The 24,028-nt window shown below is 40.3% G+C and overlaps 5 protein-coding genes across 5 annotated transcripts; 4 read left to right on the top strand and 1 right to left on the bottom strand.

Moving 5' to 3' along the window:
• Nucleotides 1–707: 707 nt before the first annotated feature.
• On the top strand, nucleotides 708–2,216 carry LOC129717819 (3-hydroxyisobutyryl-CoA hydrolase, mitochondrial). Its single transcript, XM_055668003.1, has 2 exons — nucleotides 708–895; nucleotides 956–2,216. The coding sequence occupies exons 1-2, from the start codon at nucleotides 893–895 to the stop codon at nucleotides 2,078–2,080; spliced, it is 1,128 nt and encodes a 375-aa protein (XP_055523978.1). The 5' UTR covers nucleotides 708–892; the 3' UTR covers nucleotides 2,081–2,216.
• A 43-nt stretch (nucleotides 2,217–2,259) lies between these two features.
• Nucleotides 2,260–3,928, bottom strand: LOC129717818 (U4/U6 small nuclear ribonucleoprotein Prp4). Its single transcript, XM_055668002.1, has one exon. It carries the CDS (start codon nucleotides 3,819–3,821, stop codon nucleotides 2,295–2,297), a length of 1,527 nt encoding a protein of 508 aa, XP_055523977.1. The 5' UTR covers nucleotides 3,822–3,928; the 3' UTR covers nucleotides 2,260–2,294.
• Nucleotides 3,929–8,731: 4,803 nt separating this feature from the next.
• On the top strand, nucleotides 8,732–9,214 carry LOC129717424 (uncharacterized). Its single transcript, XM_055667310.1, has one exon. The coding sequence runs from the start codon at nucleotides 8,732–8,734 to the stop codon at nucleotides 9,212–9,214; it is 483 nt and encodes a 160-aa protein (XP_055523285.1).
• A 5,738-nt stretch (nucleotides 9,215–14,952) lies between these two features.
• LOC129729428 (mitochondrial inner membrane protease subunit 1) lies at nucleotides 14,953–15,902 on the top strand. Its single transcript, XM_055687988.1, has 2 exons — nucleotides 14,953–15,196; nucleotides 15,256–15,902. The coding sequence occupies exons 1-2, from the start codon at nucleotides 15,095–15,097 to the stop codon at nucleotides 15,799–15,801; spliced, it is 648 nt and encodes a 215-aa protein (XP_055543963.1). The 5' UTR covers nucleotides 14,953–15,094; the 3' UTR covers nucleotides 15,802–15,902.
• Nucleotides 15,903–17,473: 1,571 nt separating this feature from the next.
• Nucleotides 17,474–21,208, top strand: LOC129721146 (ubiquitin conjugation factor E4 A). The gene is made up of 4 exons (XM_055673354.1): nucleotides 17,474–18,486; nucleotides 18,542–19,496; nucleotides 19,554–20,527; nucleotides 20,589–21,208. Exons 1-4 carry the CDS (start codon nucleotides 17,724–17,726, stop codon nucleotides 20,945–20,947), a joined length of 3,051 nt encoding a protein of 1,016 aa, XP_055529329.1. The 5' UTR covers nucleotides 17,474–17,723; the 3' UTR covers nucleotides 20,948–21,208.
• The last annotated feature ends 2,820 nt before the right edge of the window (nucleotides 21,209–24,028 follow it).

Genomic DNA, 24,028 nt, shown 5'->3' with positions numbered 1-24,028 from the left:
GAAGACTTTCTCAAAATGTGCGCAGATTTTGCAATTTCTTCGAACTACTGAAAGATTTTGTCCATATTTCAAGCGCAGATTTTACTAGAGATCCTCAGAGGGAGAGAAAAGCGATGAAAAAAACCGCTGATTTGGCCACCAGGCTTCACATATCAGAGGTGCCAGATCTCTTCTCAGAGCGCAATGTTCACTAACTTTTTTATTCGGCTCGTATAACTGATGGTGACGGTGAAAGTCCTGGGGAATAATAAAGTGCATCACAAAAACCGTGAAGGTGTTAAATTTTGTGTTTATGTTTATTTTATATACCTTCATCATTATTCTGTAGACTATACAAAGGGTTTGTAAACCACCAGTTAAAAATCACTGTGATGAAGCAACTTTGAAGCATTCTCAATTCATGTTTTAGCAATAAAACATGAAAAACGTGTAAAAATAAATATATTCTTTATCGACCCTTATTGCAATACCTTTCAATGTGTTACCTTTTATGTTCGTATGGCTCGAATTTTGACATGTTCGTTTGGCTCACAACACTCTCTTCGCATATCTCTCCCTCTGAGTATTGCTAGATTTTACCGGTTCCTCAAGCAGTTGCTGATTTAAATTTTCAAAAATATCTGGCATCTCTGCACAGAGCAAAAAAACAGGGTGAGGAAAAACATCAACATAGCAACACCGTCGACGCGTGTTATCAACAACATTGCATTTCATGCTGTGCCAGATATGACGTGTGAAAGGTGGAACGTCGAAGGTGACAGCCAAAGGGCTGTCACGCAACAGAGAGAGAAGAAGAAGAAGAACAACAACATTGCATAACCGAAATTACTGTTCAGTCTGTCAATTCCGGCCGTATTACATTTCGCAGCCTATCAATAAAAACAGCTTAAGTATGGTAAGTAGGGTTCACTTTAGGTCGAATAATTAGAATAATCAACTTCCTATACGTTCGCAGTTGCTTCGTTCGGTGCAGAGAACTGCAGTGCCACGTCTATTTCGGAACATGTCCACCCGGGAAGCGGAACAAACGGTGATTTGCGAGGAGTTGGGCCGGGACAAGGGAGTCATCACCCTGAACCGCCAGAAGGCATTGAATGCGATTAACCTGGACATGGTACGACAAATTTACGCCGCAATGACAAAGTGGAAGGATAGCAAAAACCTGGTCATCATCAAAGGTGCTGGACCGAAATCATTTTGCGCCGGTGGTGACGTGAGAACTATAGTTGAGAATGGACCAGTCGAAGCGTCGAAAAGTTTCTTCCGAGAAGAGTATCGGCTGAATGAGTTGATATCGTCTTACCGTCCAGATTACGTCGCCATCGTCGATGGTATCACAATGGGCGGTGGTGTTGGTTTATCCGTGCATGGTAAGTATCGGGTGGCTACCGAGCGGTCTATGTTTGCCATGCCCGAGACAGCCATCGGTTTGTTTCCGGACGTCGGTGGCGGCTACTTCTTACCACGGTTGCAGGGGAAATTAGGACTGTATCTAGGACTGACAGGATTCCGCTTGAAAGGAATCGATTTAGTTCGGGCTGGAATTGCGACACACTTCGTTAAGAGCGAAAATCTGGAAGAGCTTGAAAAGGCACTAATAGCCACAAGCAATAGTACGGCTGTTGGGGACGTTCTTAAAAAATTCAACGTGAAAGACAGTTCAGAATTTGTGCTACAAAAGAATCTGAAGCAGATCGACAAGTGCTTTGATGCAGCCACTGTCGAGGACATCTTTGCCAACCTGGAAAAAGAAGGTAGCGAATGGGCCCAAAAAACATTGAACACGCTGTCCAAGATGTCCCCTACGTCACTGAAGGTCACTAAAAAGCAACTAGATTTGGGACTCCACGCAGATTTACGTAGCTGTCTCAAGCTTGAATTCCGCATGGCTGTTCACAGCGTAATTGACAGTGACTTCAAGGAAGGTGTTCGAGCACTGCTGATAGACAAAGATCAGGCCCCCAAATGGAATCCTGCAAAATTAAGCGAAGTGAGCCCTGCTTTGGTTGATAGGTTCTTCGGTCCAGTGCCCGATGGGGATGAGCTTGTTTTTGACGACGAAAGGAAGGCGAACCTGTGAATCACTAATGTAATCGAAAATCGAGGACACTACCTCACCTAAAGTGCATTTATAAACGCAAAGCGTCAATATTATGGTAAACGTTGATATTGTTTTACAATAAATTTTGGCAGAAGCCAGTTTTCAGCAATGTTAATTTATTATTCTTAATTCGGTCATCGTTATAAAAAACAAAATCCTTTCATTGCAATTCAAATGTTTATTAGAACTGCAATCATTCTGGGCTCCACAGTTTGAACGTGCGGTCATACGAAGTGGTGGCAATGTGCTGTGAGTTCGGTGAAATGTCCACACTCATAATTTTACTATCGTGGCCAGAAAGGGTCTTCAACGGTTGCCAGGTTTTGTTGGACCAAATTTTAGCCGTGTTATCGTAGCTGGCCGTTACCAAAAAGTGGCCACCATTTTTTTGGTACTTTACATCCGAAACCAAATTCCGATGCGCCGGAATAGTGTACACCGGATGGCGTCGTCTGAGGTCCCATATTTTGCAAGAATTATCCTGCGATCCCGTTACAATATGATATCCATTGGGGGAGAAATCCACCCCGTATATGGCACTAAGATGCCCTTCCAAAAACATAATACAGCGACCTGTTCTAAGATCCCAAACTCGGCCAAACGCGTCTAGACCTCCAGTGACACAGACGCTACCGTCGATCTGAAATGCAATACAATGAACCGCCTTGGCATGTCCCTCCTGATGTAAAACTTCCTGCTTTTGTTCCAAATCCCAAAGTCGCCAGGACGAATCGTAACAAGCGGTTCCTAGAAAACGCCCGGATGGATGGAAAGCCAACCGGGAAACTCGATGTGGTACGTGCCCATTGATATCGGCCACAGCTTCCTCGCTATCAAATGACCACAGCTTAACTGTGCCGTCATAGCAGCCGGAAGCCATAGCAACTTCCCCCTTTGAATCGGATGATACGTCCGGTCGAAAAGCGATGGCGCTCACGTAAAACTGATGACCTCTCAGTGTTTGCACGAGATTACAATCCGGAACAGACCACACCTTGCACATTGAACTGAGACTTGATGTCAACAGTAAATTTGATTCCGAATTGAAACAACAGTTGGTTATGGGTCGAACATCGCCAACCTGACTGCACTGAGGGGCTAGCGATTGTATCCGCTTTTGCAGTTCAACCATTCGCCCAGCCTTGGTAGAACTGGGTAGTTTCAACAACTCGGACGCTTCCTCAAGCCTCGCCTTTGCTCGGGGTAACGAATAATTTGCCAACCAAATTCTAGCGATTCTAAGTGACTCCGGCCCCTCATGATACCAGGTGGACTCCTGCTCCTTTTGCAGCTGCTTCTTATCATCGTCTTTGGCACTCTTCTGCGGGATGGCACTTTCACCCAGTGCCGAAAGTAGCTCCTTGAGACGAATACGACGTTCGGCAGGACCTTCTCCAAAATAGCAAATCGGCTCGTTCAGGGCTCTCAAATTCTTTTTGACTTCCGTGTCATCAGTACTAACGTGAATCTGTCGCGCCTTCTTTTTCCTCTCAAACTCCTCCAGCAAGGCAGCCTTATCTTTGGACACTTCGTTCTCCAAGTCGAAATACTCGCTGGAAGTGTACACTTGACCGATGTCACCGGAACCACTGGCACCACCGCTACCGTACAAATCGGAACCAGGGTCCTTAAGCTGGCGTTGCCGTTCGGAATCTTCCAGCGATCCATAGTGAATTGTTTTCTGGCGTTTCACAAACACTAATTCTTCTTCGTCTGACATTGTAATTAACGAAAATGAACTGAATTACTACAATTTTTTAACCGCACTGTGGTTTACAGTTTTGTAACGATTGGTAAACGTTTTGCTGGATGTTTATCTTGCGATCAGGGCTGCCAGATGTTAGCTTCAATCTGGACTATACACGGAAAACAATTTTAACGTCATTCTATGAAGTTAAGCAATGTCACACTTTTCTAAGAGAGAAAATTACTCAATTTAGCGATTGGATTGTTTAACTGTTCAAGAATTTCTGATTTTTTATATGAGCTAAGAGAGCGTAATTTCCTGAGCAAAACTTGATTTTTAGAATTATATTATTGTCCTTCGATTTTTAAATGACCTTATTGTAGCGATTTTGAGCGATTTTTATTCTTCATTTGAAAATCGTAGGAACATGATATGAATTTTTAAAAGATCATGTTTTGCTTAGAAAATTACACTCTTTTAGTTGATATATAACAATCAGAAATCCGTGAGTAGCTAATCAACCCATTATGGGTCAGTCAACGTGTTGTCTGAATGTTCAAAAATGGATAGAAAATAGGAAAAATTATCAACTAGGAATGCTTCACTATCTATCTCTGTGTTTTGATGTGTACTTTCGATCAACAATTAGTTTCACTGCAGTTGATGCGTGTAAATCGGATGGGAAAAAAATATTACTCTCATTGCAAAATACACAATTATGGATCACTTTTGGCATTTAAATATTCTACTCGATACATCGAACTCAGCGATGTTTTCTACAAGTTACAAACTCGGAAAATACAATCAGATGTGCAGAAGCGGCAAGAACACTGATTCCTGCTTTTGTTTGGCTTCCAGAAGTAAGCATTCATAATTTGCAGATGGAGATAATCCTGCACCACCGACGTTTTTTTGTTCAATCGTGGGGAATCTTGGAAATTAAACTATTAGTAAGTTTTTTACACAGTACGAGCTGCATTATTCACATGTGAGATGAGAATACACCTTTACTATTTGCAAAATTGCGGCTGTATTATTCACCTGTGAGTTTAAATTCAACCTTGACTGCACGCAAAATGAACGGATGAAATGAAAAGCGCATTTTTCATCAGATCACATAATATGCTCAATACCCCGAAAAAATAACTTAACAAACAAACTCGAAAATCTAGCTGCTAACGCGGCTATCAACTCTCCCCTACTGTTGCTTGCGCATGCGAGGAAACGTCAAAGCACCAACGGTTGGTGCCAAAAGTAGGCGATGTTGGGTACGCCGGTTCAATAGGCAATCTGACAGCCACTTCTGCCCCCTGACTAGTACGGACATATTTTTTAAAGAAATTTATTCAGCTCCTGAGCAAAATCATTTCAAATCGCCTGGAAATATGCGAAAATTCAATCGACCATTTTTGATTTGAATGAAACTTTGCACACGTATTTGGCTTAGCAAACTGAGCATTTTTCACAAGTGGAGAGATTTTTTACACTCATGAGTTACATTCTAAAAGGGCGTATGCCTTTTGACAAAGGTTTATTCGAAGCATCGTAGCCCAACAACCGTTGGTTGTATAGAACTGTCTGAGAATGAGCTGTAGGGAATTAAAAATGCACCATAAAAAATATACACTGTACAAAAAAAAATTTTTTTGACCAAAAAAAATTGAAAATAAACATTAAATTTCAATTTAAAAAAAAAGAGCTGAGTTTTTTTTTATTTTTTTTATTTTTTAAAGAAACTTGACGTTAATACGCAATTTTTTTAAAAAGTACAGAATGGAGAAATGACAAATAATTTTTTTATGGTAGATTAATTTTTTTATGAAAATTCTAATTCAAGCATTTTTCAGCAATATTTGTATTCTGATGATTTTAAAAGATGCAAAGAGTCATTTTGAATCAAAAAGCTCTTGGTAGTAAGCATTCTAAAGGCATTGGTTTTCGAGTTATTTCTAATTTAAGCTCGAAAATTATAATTATTTAGGAAAATACACGTTTTTCTTAATTTGTCCATGGTTCTCCAGCAAAAACATACGTTCATACGTGCTTGATCAAAAATATACAATTCATTCTTTGACAACAAAACGATTGGGCGAACGGTTCTCAAGAAAAGAGTTAAATGTTCTAAGTGATATAAATATATATATGAATCAAATATTTATTTTCGAGTTTTATTATCTTAGGAACATATTTTTTATGACATAGATACTTTACAGAACTAGTTTCACCTTATATTTTATATACATCATAAGTAAATGTTTCGTCATCTTTTGAAAACAGCTTCGTTTGTATCTTATTTTCTGAAATCGGAACAAAAGAGTAATACTTTTGTGTGGCAGCTATTATTATAGATTTTTTGAAAATATTGCTCCATTCTGTTACTCCTGATTCATATTCTTCAAATGATACCCAACTAAATGACATTTTTGATGTGTTTTTATTACATTCATACAATTCTTTTGCGCTTGTAATGGGATGTTCATGTTCTTTAGCTAAACTTGCATTTCCTGCCATTCGTTTTAATATGCCACCAATTGCATCGCATGGGCCTTTACCATGAGAAGTCGCAAAAAAATGCCACTCTGCATCGACGTTATATTTTGTTTCGAACTTGCGAAGACTTGCAAAGTTTTTTCTATTTTTATATTGTGAGGACGTCCCATGCAAATACCCCTTGAAGCGAAATATTCATTCTTGGAGCGAAATTCAACTCGCCCGTTTTAAAGAAATGTAACCAACATAACAGAAACTAAATACTCACTTCCTGCATTCATTTATTTTTATTCTCGCTAGTAAAATCGTAAAGTTAACACGTGACTTTTTTTAATGCGATCGAGAATTTGAGAACCCGTGAAACTACAGACTTTGTATAATTTTACAAGTATTCAAAAATTATCCTACAACTCGTCTCGTCCACTTATGCGCGTAATAACGTCGAACATTTGGTCCTTCGGTTCCGGATTACGTCGAACTCGTGGTTATGGAGGTTATGTTGAACAGAAGAAATATCGCCTTCGAAAGGCTTAAACGGGAGTACGCGGGTGCGAAACGATTATGTGATCAAAATCCGCCGGTATTCAAGATACATGATCGAATACAGAAACTTCTAGATATAGAGGCAATGTTCGAAAAAAACCAAACCGAAATAGAAGAATTGCTACCACCGGACGATTTAGCGTCAGCATTAAATGTTCGCTCGGATTTCGAACAGGTGTACTATGCGACAAAAAATCAATATTTATCGATGCTGAAAGACGAACAGCAAGTTTTCGTAGATGATGCTATAAGTGCGGACAACAACAGTGAAGCCGTCCGAGTGCTACTAGAGACGCAACGCGCTTTGCTTTCACAACAAGCTGCAGCTTCAACGTCCGTCGAGGAGTTAGCTGTCCAGTTTCGTGGAAAAAATCTAGAACCGCTAGATATGCAACTTCCTTCGAATAGTCTTCCTGTTTTCAATGGCGACAGAAAGCAGTTCGGCCCTTGTGCAGGAATTTTGCGATCAGCCGATGATCAAGGTGGCAAATTTGGCTAATTTGCGGAAACTCGTATCAATCTCAGATGAGGTAATGCGGCAGCTTCGAGCAATGGGTGAAGAATACGAGTCAAGGGACCCATGGCTAATACATCTGATTCTCAGAAAACTAGACGATGGATTGCGATCCCAATGGGCACAAAACGTTGTTGATATTGACAGCCCATCTTTCAACGATATGCTAAAATTTCTCAAAAGAAAGTGCTATGCTTTAGAAACGTGTGCCGTGTTTGGTGCCAAATTTTTCGATCAAACCAAACGAGACATTATAAAGGAGGAACGAAAATAACCACCGCTTAAAAAAGAACTAAAATGTTTTGGAGTTACCCAGAAGCTTCAATGCCCGATGTGCGCTGGAAATCATACAATTTATCAGTGTACAGAATTCAAGACAGCATCAATAAACGAACGGCGGCATTGGCTCAGCAAGCCAAACTTTGTTTTAACTGCTAAGACCAAATTATTTCGCAAAGGATTGTCTGTCGAAATCACTTTGCAAGACACCCGAATGCAAACAACGGCATCATACTTGGCTGTGTCCGCAGGAATCGAACAAGCCAGTGAAAACCAACCGGTGGAAAACGAAGAAAAGGATAACCAAGTAGTTTCGTGCTCGGCAAACATCGGAACGACTTTTGGTTCCTGTATTGTAGGCACCTTGCCCACAGCTGTCGTGCGGATAAAAGGAAAAGACGAACAATTTTACGAAGTGCGAGCTATGATAGATTGTGGTTCGCAAGCTTCACTCATAACCGAAAGCTGTGTAACGGAATTGGGACTGAAACGACAAAATGCGAAGATATTTATTAGTGGTGTTTCGAGTAGTTCGTCCGAAACAACACGAGGAGCAGTAGATTTGGCAATTGCTTCCCGATTTGACTACAATCCTGTCATCAGTACAAAGGCGTATGTGCTGTCTAAACTCACACGTAATTTACCGCAGCAGAAAATCGACATCAACCGTTTAAAGTGTTTGGATTCGTTGCAGCTAGCTGATCCAGGCTTCGATAAACCAAGTAAGATCGACCTAATTTTAGGTATAGATGTGTTTCTTTCCATTTTAGCTGATGGTAAAGTAAAGGATAACTTCGGAATTCCAATTGCAATGAACTCTGCTTTTGGCTGGATCGTCGCAGGCCAAGTCGGTTATGCAAATACGCTAAATTGCCAAACTGCCATGATCTGTCTCCATGTTAACGTTGATATTGATCGCACGTTGCGACAATTTTGGGAAATCGAAGAACTGTGTAAGCCGAAACCTCTAACCGACGACGAGAAAGCAGCGATAGAATCATTTCGAACAACACACTAGCGTGATAAAAGTGGACGGTTTTCGGTTCGTCTGCCATTCGATCAATCTAAACCACCACTGGTAAAGTCACTACCGGCAGCTATACAGCGATTAAAAGCGATGGAGAGAAAATTCGAAATAGATCCTCCGTTCAAGGAACAGTATTTTTCGTTTATGCTAGAGTACCTGAATCTCGGCCATATGGAACTTGTTCCGCTAGAGCAAGTTAACGTCGCTCCTGAGAAACGTTTCTATTTGCCACATCGTGCCGTCCTGAAATCAACAAGCACCACGACTAAATTACGTGTCGTATTTGACGGCTCATGCAAAACATCGACAGGCATATCATTAAATGAACGGTTGCAGGTTGGTCCTAACTTGAATGAAGATCTTTTTGTAGTTATGACTCGGTTCCGTAGCTACGCAGTGGCATTTACGGCAGATGCAGAAAAGATGTATCGTCAAGTGAGGATGGACAAGAAGGATACAGATTTTCAGCGAATCGTATGGAGAACAAATCCCAACAAACCAGTACAACACTATAGACTCTCAACCGTTACGTACGGTACTAATTGTGCAGCATACTTAGCCATGGAATCATGACGACAGGCAGCCAGCGACAGGTATGCAAAACTACCTACAGCAGCTGAAAGAATTGAAAAGAATTTCTACGTCGATGACCTTCTCTCGGGATCCACTGGGATCCTTCCAAAGATGTCTTTTTCTACAAGTTAAAACTCAACATACATAAGCAGAACACCAAGCGTCAGATTTTGTCAGACACCGCTCGATTGTTTGACCCTCTCGGTTGGCTATCGCCAGTTATCGTTCGAATCAAAATTCTGTACCAATCGTTATGGCTTTTGGACCTATCGTGGGATGATCCGCTTCCTGTGAATGTCGATGATGAGTGAAACAGTATCAAACTGAGTTTACCGTTTATCGAAGACATTAATATTCCAAGATGCATTGCGAATTACGGTAAACGAATTCAGTTACACGGTTATTCTGACGCGTCAGAGTCTGCGTATGCGGCAGTAGTGTACGCCAGATCAGTAGACAGTGAAGGTAGAATACGCGTTTCATTGGTGGCCAGCAAGACCAAAATGGCACCAATTCAACAAGTTTCTTTGCCAAGGTTGGAACTTAATGCTGCAGTGTTATTGGTTGAACTGTTGAAGGTCATTCGCGAAGCCATCGCGCATTTGGAAATTACTGTTTACGCTTGAACTGATTCTAGAATTGTGCTCGAATGGCTCTCATCGCATCCAAGAAGATGGAAAACATACGTTTCTAATCGTACCTCAACAATCATGGAACTGCTACCACGAGGTGCGTGGAATTATGTATCAACGAAGGAAAATCCCGCAGATTGCGCCTCGCGTGGTGTGTTAGCGTCTGATTTAGTGCGACATGCTTTATGGTGGTTAGGTCCAGAGTGGTTAAAAGTAATGAAGAAGAGTGGAAAATAGGAAAGGTCTACCCGTTACTTGAGTAAGACATTTGTGAAGAAAAACAAGAAGTGAAGTGTATGGCTGTAGTTGCTAAAACAGTGTCATCTTTCGAAGTAGAAAAGTATCTTATGGAACGATACTCCTCCATAATATTGATGAGAAAGGTTTTAGCGGTAAATCGATTTGATTTAAACATGTTATCAAAATTGAAGGCAACATCAAAGTTACAGGGAAATTTGACGCCTTCTGAAATTCAGAAAGGCGATCTCCAACTTGCACGCTATGCACAACACGAACTGTTCAGTTGTGATATAAAACGAATTCGCAAGGGTTGTGAACCAGTTAACGTTCAACTCAAATCGATTTGCTTCTTTTTAGATGGTTCGGGTACATTACGAGTTTTGGGCAGGTTGGATAATTCAAACTTATGCTATGAAAGACGTCATCTTCCAAAGTTACACCGTTATACAGTCCTATTGATTCGCGAAGTGCATCTGCAAAATCTCCATGCTGGTGCAACTTTGGTCATGGCTTCCATAAACCAACATTATTGGGTGCTTAGTTGTCATACAGCCGTTAAATCCACCATAAATAGTTGTGTGCGATGTATTCGTTGGAAAGCCAAGACAGCTAAACAAATGATGGGTAGTTTACCAGCAGTGAGAATATGTGAAGGAAGAACCTTCGAGAACGTAGGAGTGGACTACGCCGGACCACTTACTACTCGCTCGAGTACACTGCGATCATCTAAAACAGTCAAGGGACACGTTGCGGTTTTTGTGTGTCTGGCAACAAAAGCGTTGCAAGTGGAAGCTGTCACTGATCTTACAGCAAACGCTTTCATTTCTGCTTTAAAACGTTTTAGCGGTCGACGTGGTCTGCCTAGCCAACTATGGTCAGACAATGGCTCTAATTTTGTTGGTTCAGATCGCCAACTACAAGAAAGTTTGCAGGCAGTACTTTCAAGCACGAAGATTGAGCAATACGTGAGTCGTTTGGGAATCAAATGGACATTCATTACCCCCAACGCTCCTCACATGGGAGGATTGTGGGAGTCAGCCGTCAAGAGCATGAAGAAACACTTGCGGGTAGTGATTGGTACGGAACTGTTGACATACGAAGAGCTTTCCATAATATTGGTCCAAATTGAGGCATGCCTCAACTCACGTCCTCTTTGTCCTCTTTGTCAACCGAATGCTGTGACGCCTTAACACCATGCCATTTCATCATTGGACAGCCGTTGAATCTAGTCCCAGAGCCTGATGTGTCGCATATTCCTGTGAATCGTCGGGGCCGGTACCAAAAACTACGTAGTTATGTCAGTGAAATCTGGAATAGATGGAAGACTTAGTTTATCAACACACTTCAGCCGAGGAACAAATGGAGGACCATTCAGGAAAATTTGAAGCTTGGTGACTTGGTGCTCGTTAAAAATGAAAATTCTCCTCCAGCCTATTGGGAGTTGGCTCGTGTGGTTGGAGTACATCCTGATCGTAATGGAGTTGTGCGTAACGTAACACTGTGCAGAGGACAAACGCAGTATCAACGACCGATTCATAAGCTGGTGTTGCTGCCATCCAATTGAGACTTCGCCTCAAGGCCGGAAGGATGTTCGAGGACGTCCCATGCAAATACCCCTTGGAGCGAAATATTCATTCTTGGAGCGAAATTCAACTCGCCCGTTTTAAAGAAATGTAACCAAATAACAGAAACTAAATACTCCACTTCCTGCATTCATTTATTTTTATTCTCGCTAGTAAAATCGTAAAGTTAACACGTGACTTTTTTTAATGTGATCGAAAATTTGAGAACCCGTGAAACTACAGACTTTGTATGATTTTACAAGTATTCAAAAATTATCCCACAACTCGTCTCGTCCACCTACGCGCGTAATAACGTCGAACAGCAGCTCCATCAGACATTAATATCGCTTTTTTCAACTCTATTGTTGTTTTCAAAAAACTCATTATTTGGCAATGAACACCTGAACCGCAACAGTATCATGTTGGAGTACTTCCGATATTATGATGAAGCTGATATTCTCAAGTGTTCCAGATTCTGAATAGTTAACAACGAAGGGATGAGTGGTGGCTTGACTATTATTCCAATAACTACACGAATCACAAATTGATAAAGACGTATTAAAATGAGCTTGACTGTTCAGTATTTTTAATTTTGCAATTACGTTTTCGTTTAATTTGCGTAAGCTTGATGAGCACCGATGGTCAGGAAAGGGTTTACAGCATTTGGGCTTGGTGTATTCCATTTTCACTTTATTCATCTTCACAAAATGCAAACTGTTACTAACACATCTGGAGTAGTGCAATCGTATTTATATACGAAAACAGATATTATAGGTAACTCAGTAGTTATTAGTTGGGTACTTTACAAACAGTTATTATTAGTAAACAAGCGGGTAGTGTTACACGACAAACATATTTTTGACGTTGACTAACGTCTATATCGAAGTTAGGCCCCTGAATTTGAAAATCTAGTAATTCAACCAGGGAAAACCAGAGAAAAGTGGTCAGGTTTTGAGCGCTTATTTTGCAGTCATCTATAATCAGGTTTTCGAGGTTTTGGCATCAATCGATCAGAAATTCTTTTACGGTTAAATTTATGTAACAAAAACAAACTATTGTTTGAGATACACTATTGAAAAATTGGTAATTAATATCGATTGTCTAAATCATACCGCGCAGCCAATCACTACCTCTCTTCCCAAGCACAGTCGACACTAACGGATACAATCGATCTGACTTTGTTGTTATTGTTGTTGTCACTTTCTGTTTCCGATGTTTATGCTGCTACTAGCGGAAAAAACCTTGCAAATATGCATCATTTTGTTGGTGTTAATTTTACGACAGCGGCCGGCGCCCCATCATTCTGATTCCAAAACCGCACCAGTGACATGCGGACGCTAGGTGATAGCAGCTGGAAGGAGGAAATACAAAAGAGTACCGCTCATCTCGTGCCGGTTTCACCCGTTATGCTGGTGGCTTTAGTAGTAAATGGCTACTGCAAAACACTAAAATGGCTGGAATTCTGGACGGACTAACCAGGAAACTATAATCGGCAACTGACACCTTTTGGTGCCTCGAAATTTTGGTACAGAAGCGGCTAATTGAATTTTCTGTTTTACCAAATGCTGCTGCTAGCGGAAAAAACCTTGCAAAAATGCATGTTTGTGTTGGTGTTAATATTACGACAGCGGCCGGCGCAGCTTTCAAGAAACATTTTTCTCTACCATTCCATCATCTATGTAGCCCCTCCTTTTTTCTAATTATCTGACGAAGCCTTTGTATAAAACGTATCGTTCGAACATTTCACCCCATCAGTTTCATTATTAAACCGTACCGGATACATACGGACGCTCGGTGTTAGCAGCTAAAAGGAGGAAAAACAAAATAGTACCGGTCATCTCGTGCCGGTTTCACCTGTTATGCTGGTGGCTGTTAGTAATAAATAGCTACTGCAAAATACTAAAATGGCTGGAATTCTGGACGGACTACCAGTAAACGAGAATAATCGGCAACTGGTACCTTTTGGTGCCTCGCAGTTTTATAATAGAAGCGGTTAGTTGAATTTTCTGTTTTACAAAATGGTGCTGCTAGCGGAAAAAACCTTGCAAAAATGCATGTTTGTGTTGATGTTAATTTCACGACAGCGCTGGGTGTTAGCAGCTGAAAGGAGGAAAGACAAAATAGTACCGGTCATTTCGTGCCGGTTTCACCCGTTATGCTGGTGGCTGTTAGTAATAAATGGCTACTGCAAAATACTAAAATGGCTGGAATTCTGGACGGACTAACCAGTAAACGAGAATAATCGGCAACTGGTACCTTTTGATGCCTCGAAATTTTGTTTCAGAAGTTTTGTAGATGAAGCGTTGCAATTCCCTCTACTATTTGCTTCAATGGAATATTTTTTTTTATAAGAATACGGTAGTCAACGTCATGCGGTCGTGTCTTGAATACCACCCTCCTACTTTTTTATAAAACATTCGGCAAGAGGGAACGTGTAGGTAGGCTAGGGTTTAGCGCTTGAGTTATTTATACAATCGTTTTGTTGTCAAAGAATGAATTGTATATTTTTGATCAAGCATTCCAATGAACGTATGGTTTTTGCTGGAGAACTATGGACAAATTAAAAAAAAAACGTGTATTTTCCGGAATATTAATAATTTATTGAGCTTAAATTCAAAATAATACGAAAACCAATGCCTTTAAAATGTTTACTACCAAGAGCTTTTCGATTCAAAATGACTCTCTGCATCTTTTAAATTCATCAGAATACAAATATTTTTAAAAAGGTTTAAATTAGATTTTTTATAAAAAAATTATTCTACCATAAAAAAATTATTTTTCATTTCTCCATCCTGGACTTTTTTAAAAAAATTGCGTATTAACGTCAAGTTTCTTAAAAAATAAATAAAAAAAAAATTCAACTCTTTATTTTTAATTTGAAATTTAATGTTCATTTTTAATTTTTTGGTCAAATAAAATTTTTTTTGTACAGTGTATATTTTTTATGGTGCATTTTTAATTCCCTACAACTCATTCTTAGACAGTTTTTCTATACAACCAATGGTTTCTGGGCTACAATCCTTCGAATAAAACCTATGCCAAAAGGCATACGCTCTTTTTGAATGTAACTCATGGGTGTAAAAAATCTCTCCATCTGTGAAAAATGCTCAGTTTGCTAAGCCAAATACGTGTGCAAAGTTTCATACAAATCAAAAATGGTCGATATTCGACCATAGGTCATTTCGCGCGATCTTGCTCTCCTGTCTCCTTCCAGCCGAATAGTAAATAATTACTCATTTTTGTTTTACTTCCTACAAGCGTGTTTGACGTTCTCTCAGATAAATTTTGTTACGTAACATTTTGATGTTCTTTCTTTTATTTACGTTCAATGAGATAAAAACATACCCCAGCTGTTTCAATAGTTAAATAGGACAAAAACCGTGAATTTTATCTGGAAAAAATGACCAGCCAGTGAGTTTGATCTTTGAGATACACAGTTTTGAAACATGCTTAAAACACTGTCTAAAATCGTCGGTTTTTGCGGCTATGTGATTCAGTACGGTTGTATAACTCACTGTACCTTCGAGTACCTGGGCGACTTTGTTGTGGTAGGTCATTCCGAATAGTAGATTTGTCTTTTACGAATCCATAACATTCCTGCTTCCAGTGTGTTGGACCATCAATGGAACCAACACTGCACACCAACAATGTTCTGATTACCGATCGGCTCAGTCCCCGTTTGAACAACCTGCAGCGGGGAGACATCATAATCGCACGCAGTCCTACGAACCCATTACAGCACGTATGCAAGCGGATAGTCGGAATGCCGGGCGATCGTATCATGACCAAGGCTTCCTTCAATCTAAATCCACTGTCCAACAATTATACAATTTACACATCCGTTTTGACAGTGAACCATTCAGCGGAAAAATTACGCCAAAAGGTGGACGCCGTGTCCGGCTCCATTGATGCCATTGGTATGGATTCAAACGCAAGTGAAGTGACCGATTCGATCCTAGTACCGGAAGAGCAGCAACACCCGGAAGTGCGTACCAGCGTCGTAACGGTCCCGCGAGGTCACCTTTGGATCGAAGGTGACAACGTGCACAACAGCTCTGACTCGAGAAATTACGGTCCAGTGCCGATCGGATTGGTAAAAAGTAGAGCCGTCTGCCGGGTTTGGCCACTGACGGAGGCGGAAGTTTTGATTTAGACTAGGAGTTTTGGTTAGGCCACTACGGCTACGCATTGTGAATGTGAGTTTTTCTCGCGATGGTATATTTATATAGTAAATGTGATTTCTGAATGCTGAAATGGTCTTTTTGTTCGAATTATAGAGGATCAAATCTTTTTATTTTTGTTAATAATTCTATATTATTGGATCGCCAGATAATGCAGTGTACCTAACTCGGAATTTAATAGCAGTCGGTGATTTTATTTAGGCGGCACGTCGTAGGCCTCCCATAAAAAAACCTAGTGTATACTCTATATACTCTCTCTTTTTATCAAGAGATGAAAATTTCTTTCTAGCTGAATCTTTATTAGTATTGTGAAAAAATAAATCTAAATGAACTTCTGGGTAAAAGATCTTTCGATGTTAAAGTTGTTTAGCGAACTCCAATTAGAGGTGTGTCCTTTAAAGCGTTCGTTTTTATATTTTTCTTAACTTTATATTTTTTTGTCAATTTCATCCCTCTTCGATATGTTAAACTTTCTGGGCTTTTGTGACGTTTTTTGACATTGTAAATCTTTATTTTCGGAAATACGTTCTCCTTTTTAGCATTTTTATCCTTCTTCAGCCTTACGACATTTTTTGATCTTTTTCGTCGTTGTTCATTTCCTTTAAATGTATTTTAAATTTTTAACTTTTCCACTTCTTTGACTTCTTTGTTTATTTTTTTTTTTTCAACTATATTGATTTCTGATAACGATTTTTGAGGCATTTTTACTTTTTTGGTATATACTGTTATTTTTTTAATACAAAAGTTGAGTAACAATAAGTAACTCTGTGTTTTCTTCGGAAAACTGTTTTATCATTATTATTATCTCCATACCCGAAAAATAATAACATTAAAAAAATATTAAAAGTTGCTGTAATTGTACATAGTTATGCCATAATTTAACTATGTTTTTCATTGTAAATACATCAATTTTACATCAAATATCATTGTCCAGAACAATGAAAAACATCGTTTCTGCCATTTTTACCATGAAAAAGGGAGGTCGTTATGTATCTTAACAACCCTTTTACAGGCATTTTTCCCATACATTTAGGAGTCACTGACAATGTTTTTTATGGTAAAATTATTGTCGGTGGTAGATTCAACAACAAAAAAACGTTGTTAAAACATGGTAATGACAACAATCGTTTGCCAGGTTACAGTAAAAATACCGTGTTTTCATAGTTACAAAAAAAACATTGTCCGTTTATTGTTCTCACCGCAAAATACATCGTAATTTTTTTTCGGGTACCTAACATTGAAAATTGGAACACATTCCACCGTTTTTTTATTACTGTGGAAAGGTATTCATTGAATTTGTTTTTCTTCATAGCTTACCTTTTTCACGCATGCATACAATATTGAACAAAGTAGTAGCTATTGAAAAGTTGATATTTTTGGACGTTTATATTCTGAAACTTTCGATTATTGGTCAACTTTGCCGGGAGTGTTAACTCGTGAGTTTTGTTTTTTAACTAAGCCATCACGGCTGATTTTATTTTCGAAAAATTATGGTTTATGACTTCAACTAGGTTGTTTAATTTTACCGGTTTCCATATATCATTTCAAAAAGCTGCGTTTTCTGAGCAAAAAGATGGTAGCTCTGTCCAATACTATGTTTACCCTGAAAAATGGAACTGCCTCAATTAATGTGTATTTTTCCTTATCAGCTGTCAAACAGCCCACAGCCTGCAGTGACGTTTAGGAAAATTTTCCAACTCATTTATTTAATTGCAATTTTCCTCTTGATCGACCACCCATTCGAAAATCGGGGTTTAATTTGAAACAGGCTCCAGTAAACGCTATGTTTTCGACTAATTAGTTTATTACTGTGCAACGTAAACGGGTTGTATTTTTGTGTAAGCGTAAAAAAATTACACCATCGTCGAAAACAGCTTATCATTCCGTCAAAACAATGGAGGGCTTGCAGCAGCATCAGGCAAATCCGCTGGATTTAAAAATAAATGCCCTGATCGAGAAGGTGTTTTTAATCACACTGCAAAAAAGTGCACCGAAAGGCCAAACCGGCCGTGCACGGCCGCAATTAGTGTACATGGAGGAGGTGGCTGCCCAGTGCCCTGACGGCGAGTGTCTGCTTACTCTGGATCTGCTTGAGCAGGCTCTTTTCGAACGGATAATTCTGTTCAATCCGTCGGAATATCTGATACCTAGCAATGTGACGAATGCTGAAACGGAAACTGTGTCTCAGACCAAGGTAATGCTCTACCTGTTCGGATGTTTCCTGCGCAATGAGCAAGCTTCCGATCCAAACGACTGTGTCGTTATTGAGACTCGCCAGAAGATGCAAGCGTTGATTCTACGGAATGCGTGTACCTCGCTGAAGCAACCGGAGCTATTCGAGGGACAGAATTTGTCCAATCAGCTACTCGACATTTTTAAACTTACGGATGACGACCAACCGGTGAAGGCGCAGTTTGTTTCCGAGACTGTAAAGGAGATTTTTGCCGATTCCGAGAGTGAGCAGGAAGGATTCGTGGTGCTGAGGACAATATTTGCGCCTATGTTTACGGAGGTGATGCGTTCGTTAAGGACCGCTTCACTGATTAGTATGGAACGCTGGATCGTACCGTTTCTGGAGGTGTTTATTACTGATAAAAGTAATCCTCGGTTGGCCCATGTGCTGTTGGACTTTACAACTCCACCGGAGGGAGCGGATGGTTTGTGTTACTTGTAATAAAAGTTAGCTTTCTCATTGATGGTTGTTTGTTCCAGGTATCAAATATTCCGAGTCTTTGTTGGGACAACTGCTGTCCCTTTCGATCATGCCCCGGAATCAGAACGGACCGTACGAGTTTTTTGACAATCCACTGACTACGAATCGATCGGCTTACGATAGTCTATCGGCGTCATTGTGGAACTACACCAAGTTGCATCTGGAATTGATGCATCGTTTCATCAAGGGTTTCTTGCTTCTCGGGGGCGATGTGCGAAGCAAAATTTTAGATTGGATTGGAAAATGTTTGCATGCCAATGTACCGCGTGGCCAAATCTGGAATACTCACCAAGCGCAGAGTATTTTCGGCAATATGTCCACGGCTCCGGACTCGTTCAGTGTCAATCTGGCCGGAGTTTTGCTTCGTTTGTGCCAGCCGCTTCTGAAGCCTCAGCTAAAGGTGCTGATTGTGGATCCGACCTACTGCGCCGTCAAACAGCAGGACAAAGAAGCGAAGGGTGTGCACATGCAGGACACCGAAAAAGAAACCTGTCTGCTACCAGTGGATGAGAATGAAGTTCGTCTCGAGGCAGACAAGTACAACTTTGTGACGGAATGCTTTTTTATGACCCACAAAGCGATCGATCTTGGGTTTCGTGTTTGCATCGAGAAATTTTTCCGCATGAATCGAGAACTCCATCGATTACAGGGTGCATACCAGGACACTTTGGCCGGTGGTGGCCTTGCTGGTGGCGGAGCGGATGTCGCCAATAACATTATGCAAATGTTGTCCAGTCAGACGCAACAGTTTTTGTGCTTGCAGAATTTACTTCGCGAACCTACAACCGATCAATTGCTGCTGCAATTCTACGAAGCTTCTGCTATCTGGTTGACGCAGCTGGCTTCTCGCGAAGCCGACCGGATTGATGCGCTGGACAAGTCGAAGGGCTTCGCGCCGCAAACCGTCGAAGACGTGAAACTGCCTCTTTCAAACGGAATATCTAAGGTTTTGAAGTAAGTGCGTCAATCAGTTAAGAAGGTTATTTTATTTATAATTTACCATTTCCTTAGATGCGTTCCGGAGTACATCATGGAAAACATAGTGGGCTATCTGCAGTTTTCGCGTCACTTCGATAGTCAACCGCTTCGTGTGGATGTCGAAGCGCAGAATAATATTTTTACGATGACGCTGGTTTTTATGGGCTGCTCACAGCGGATTCGAAATCCTCACTTGCGTGCTCGGCTAGCGGAAGGGTTGGAAAGCCTCCTACCCAAAGAATCCGAGTCCGGTGGGTTTAGCTTCAGTGCCGCACTGTTTTCCAACCATCCACACCGCTTAGAAATTATTCCGAACCTACTGCAAGTTTTCGTCAGTATAGAAATGACTGGACAGAGTGTGCAGTTTGAGCAAAAATTCAACTATCGGCGGCCAATGTACGCCATAATGGATTACCTCTGGAAAATGGACGAGCAGAAGCAGTGCTTCCGCAATTTGGAACAGGAAGCCATCCGCAACATTGAAGCGGAAGATCCGCCAATTTTCCTACGCTTCATTAACTTGTTGATCAATGATGCTATCTTTCTACTTGACGAATCGCTCAGCAATTTGCAGCAGATCCGGCAGTCGCAAGCAGCTCAGGATTCTGGTGAATGGACCAACCTGCCAGCCGCTGAACGGCAGCAAAACGTGGCCAACCTGCGACATCTAGGAATGTTGGCTCGATTTGACAATATTCTTGGTCGAGATACGATCAACATCCTACAACTACTGACATCGGAAACGAAGAGTATTTTCTGCCACTCGTCCATGGTCGATCGTGTAGCGGCCATGCTGAATTATTTCCTTTTAAACTTGACCGGTCCCAAAAAGGGAAATTTCAAGGTCAAAGACAAGCGAGAATTTGAGTTCGATCCTGCCAATACGGTGCTCGAAATCTGCAGAATTTACGTAAACCTGCAGGAATGTGACGCTTTCTGTCTGGCGGTTTCACAGGATGGCCGATCGTACAGTCCACAGTTATTCGAGTACGCCGAGCAGGTTCTCAGTAAGTAAACTATTTATATCGTTTTCCAATTATAGTTTCCAAAAAAACTTAACCCTTTCAGCTCGCATCGGTGGTGGTCAGTTGATCGGTGAAATTCAAGAACTTTCCGCTAGAGTTCAGCAACTAGAAGCCCAGCAGAAGATCGACGAGGAAGCACTAATCGATCCACCGGAGGAATTCCTCGATCCTATAATGTCATCCCTGATGACTGATCCGGTGATTTTGCCCAGCTCACGAAACACAGTCGACCGTTCGACCATCGCTCGGCACCTGCTGTCCGATCAGTCGGATCCGTTCAATCGTTCCCCACTGACGATGGATCAGGTCAAGCGGAACGTCGAGCTGAAGGAGCGAATCGACGAATGGATTCGCGAAAAACGAGCCGAACATGCTGCCAAAACTGCGTCTAATTCCGAATAAACTGTAGGTTTTCTGGTGAACAAGGTAAGATTGTTGTTCCATTTTTTTCACTTTCTCCACACAAATCGTACTCTTTAAACGTAACATGGTAAGGATGTTGGTAGTTTTATTGGCTTCGGCAGGCAAATGTGTAAAATATATATTATACCATTAGAGTGAAATGATTCCTTTGGATTCTGATAATAAGCATATGATATTTTGTTAGCGAATAGACGACTAGATTATTTTAGTGCAATGAATAAACCTAGCCTGTTTAAAGCAGCTCAGTCTAGTGGTTAATTCAATAGGATTGAAAGAATTTTTAAATCAGTGAAGAACATGAACTGCCAATAAGACAACCCTAGCTAGCTTAGTTTAACTTTACAGGTAACAGTATTAGTAGAAGACTTTCAAGTAGCATTCGATTACCGGATCATTTCAAATATAATTTTTTAGGGGTTTTTCAATGTTTTTTTTTGGTAAATGTACTGTTTCACAAAAATAACATGTATTCAAATTTAGAATAATTCAAGTACATTTAATAAATAAATTGTTCAAAAAATTGGGCAGAAGGGTCGTGTGTTAGAAACGGAACTGGAGCCAAATGAAGAAGCCACCGGAAGAAACGCAGCTGAGTCTGGTGAATAAGAAGAGACGTGCAGAATTGGGCTTTGCTGCGATAACACAGAGCGTTTCGCCAAGACAAAAAGGGTCCAGCCAGATCCAAAGCGAGTGATAAGAGTAAAATTGTGGGACACTACAAGAAGATGTGTTAAACAAAGTCGAGGTCTGGAACAAGTACGAGGGAAAATGAATTCAGACGATGGGGCAGCAAGTGTATGCAACTGGTTCTGGATTGTAAATAACGACATGCTTCGTCTGAGCTCACGTCAACGGGATGAGTCGAGGGACATAAATGTGGCTGAAAACCCAAGTATGTATTGGGAGCAAAAAGTGCAAATCGGACAATGAATTAAAAAATCATGGTGATAGAAAACTATGAGTTTACAAAATCATTAAGTTGGCTATCTCACCATGGAACAAAACCTTGCATCATGAAATTTGTATAGTGGCCTTTTTTAGGCTAACCTTTTGAGTAAAGCGACATCTATAGAACTTGGTCTACTTGAGATCCGCGGTAAGGTGTTCAGAATTAAGGCCCAAGCACAATGGATACGTTTGCGTTGCGTTGACGTTAATTTGACAGGAAATGTATGGGCTAACTGTCAAATTGCCGCAAACGCAGCCGCAACGTATCAATTGTGTTTAAACGGTTTAAACCTTTAGTGTCGGTGTAGGGATGGGCGAAACGGCTCTTTTGCAAGAGCGGCTCTGAACCGCTCACTCACCGTTCCGAACCGACTCATATGAACGGCTCATGGTTCACAATGTTTCACGAGTGTTGACAGTTCGTGTTTTCTCGGTAAACTTTGGGTTCGCGCGAACCCATTCGCGTTGACGGTGTTGCTGATATTTGTTTGGTTTTTGCGTGCGAAAAAGAAGGAAGGAAAAATTTTTGCTTTTGTCATCTGGCGAGTGCGAACAGCCTTCAAAATCTTTTTCAACGCGAATAAACCGAATTACTTCTAGTGCGCTCAAAGAACCGTGGCTCTTTTTTGTGAGCCGTTCGTTCTTTCGCTCTTTTCTAAGAACCGGTTCATATGAACGACTCGTGAGCCGTTCGCCTATCCCTACGCACAGTGGGGAATCGCTGGCCATCAGCCAAAAAAATTTTTTTTCGTTAGCTGTTTTATAATATTTTTCCTTTATTGCTATAACATTCAAGTATCTAAATCCAAAATTTAGGCGCAATATCATGAAATCTGAATTTTTTATGACTTTTCAAAGCTTGGTGAACTGACGTTTTTTGTCTATTTTTGAAAAAAAGTACATAACTTTGAAACGCTCTGTAGCTTCAATGATAGCTTGGATTTTTTTGACGTCAAAGAAAAATGGATTTTTGACGTCAAGTCAAAGAAAAAGTTGTGCAAAACAAATTCTTTTCATTAGAAAAAAATTGAAAAAAGTGATTTTTTGTAGAAAAGTAGCTTAAAAGTTTAGTTGCCGCAGTTTGCCACGGTTGTGACTACATTCAAAATTTAGGTAAAAACGTAAGCTTTCAAATGCATACTGTCCGCTGCTGCGCAAAACTGCGCAAATTGTCACTTTAGTGAAAAAAGCGATAGCAGTTTTTTCCTTTATTTTTGAGGTTGAAATTTCATCCAGGATTCATTTTAATCAATCATGACACCACAATAATGGAAATTTATGATATCGACCTCAATCCGTAAGAATAAAATAAAAAATTGGACAAAAATTAAAAAAATTATCAATTAAAATTTATAAAATAAGTGTTCACAGTCAGTGTTAACAAATCTTTATGAAACTTTTTATTATGTCAAACTTTATCACTTTCTGCAAATTTAAAACAATATTAAAAACATTTAACCCCTTTTCAATTTATGATCATGATATTCGCTAAACTGATTGAAGTGTTAAATACTAGCAGCAAATTCATACCATCAAACTCCGGCTAACAATATCCCGTTTGAACATCGCTTTTGCTTCGCACTGGTTTGCATACAAAAGTAAAGCACACATTTTGCTTTATGAGAAAAAAAAACAAAGAACAGTCGTCGCCCCCTCGCATTTTTTCGTATTCATTTAGAACGTTGTGTCATTCCAGTGTCTTGGTTTTAAAATTAATAAATTCGTTAAATTTTATTATGGAGCCTTCAACTTCAGCGGCACCACCTAATTCAATGTCTAGTAAGTTGTCAATTCATGGTGTTATACATGTATTTGAATGTCCTCTTTCAACCATAGAAACCGGATTAGGAAGATAACATATATATAGACGTAATGCGCGATTATGCGGAAATAATGTCTCTCTTCGAGGGATACAAATGTTTAGTAATTGTAGATTGATTTGGAGAAGCCATTTCACCAAATTGAATTAACGCCTGACTCACGTGACATTTATCTCCTCCATCACTCAGGATGCTTATTCGCGTTGACGGTGTTGCTGATATTTGTTTGGTTTTTGCATGCGAAAAAGAAGGAAGGAAATATTTTTGCTTTTGTCATCACGCACATTTTGAC

This window comes from Wyeomyia smithii, chromosome 1 (genome assembly GCF_029784165.1).
Source record: "Wyeomyia smithii strain HCP4-BCI-WySm-NY-G18 chromosome 1, ASM2978416v1, whole genome shotgun sequence".
In the NCBI taxonomy this organism is placed as follows: Eukaryota; Metazoa; Arthropoda; class Insecta; order Diptera; family Culicidae; genus Wyeomyia; species Wyeomyia smithii.
The sequence above is the reverse complement of the archived record's forward strand: the minus strand, read 5'-3'. Positions and strand labels throughout refer to the sequence as shown.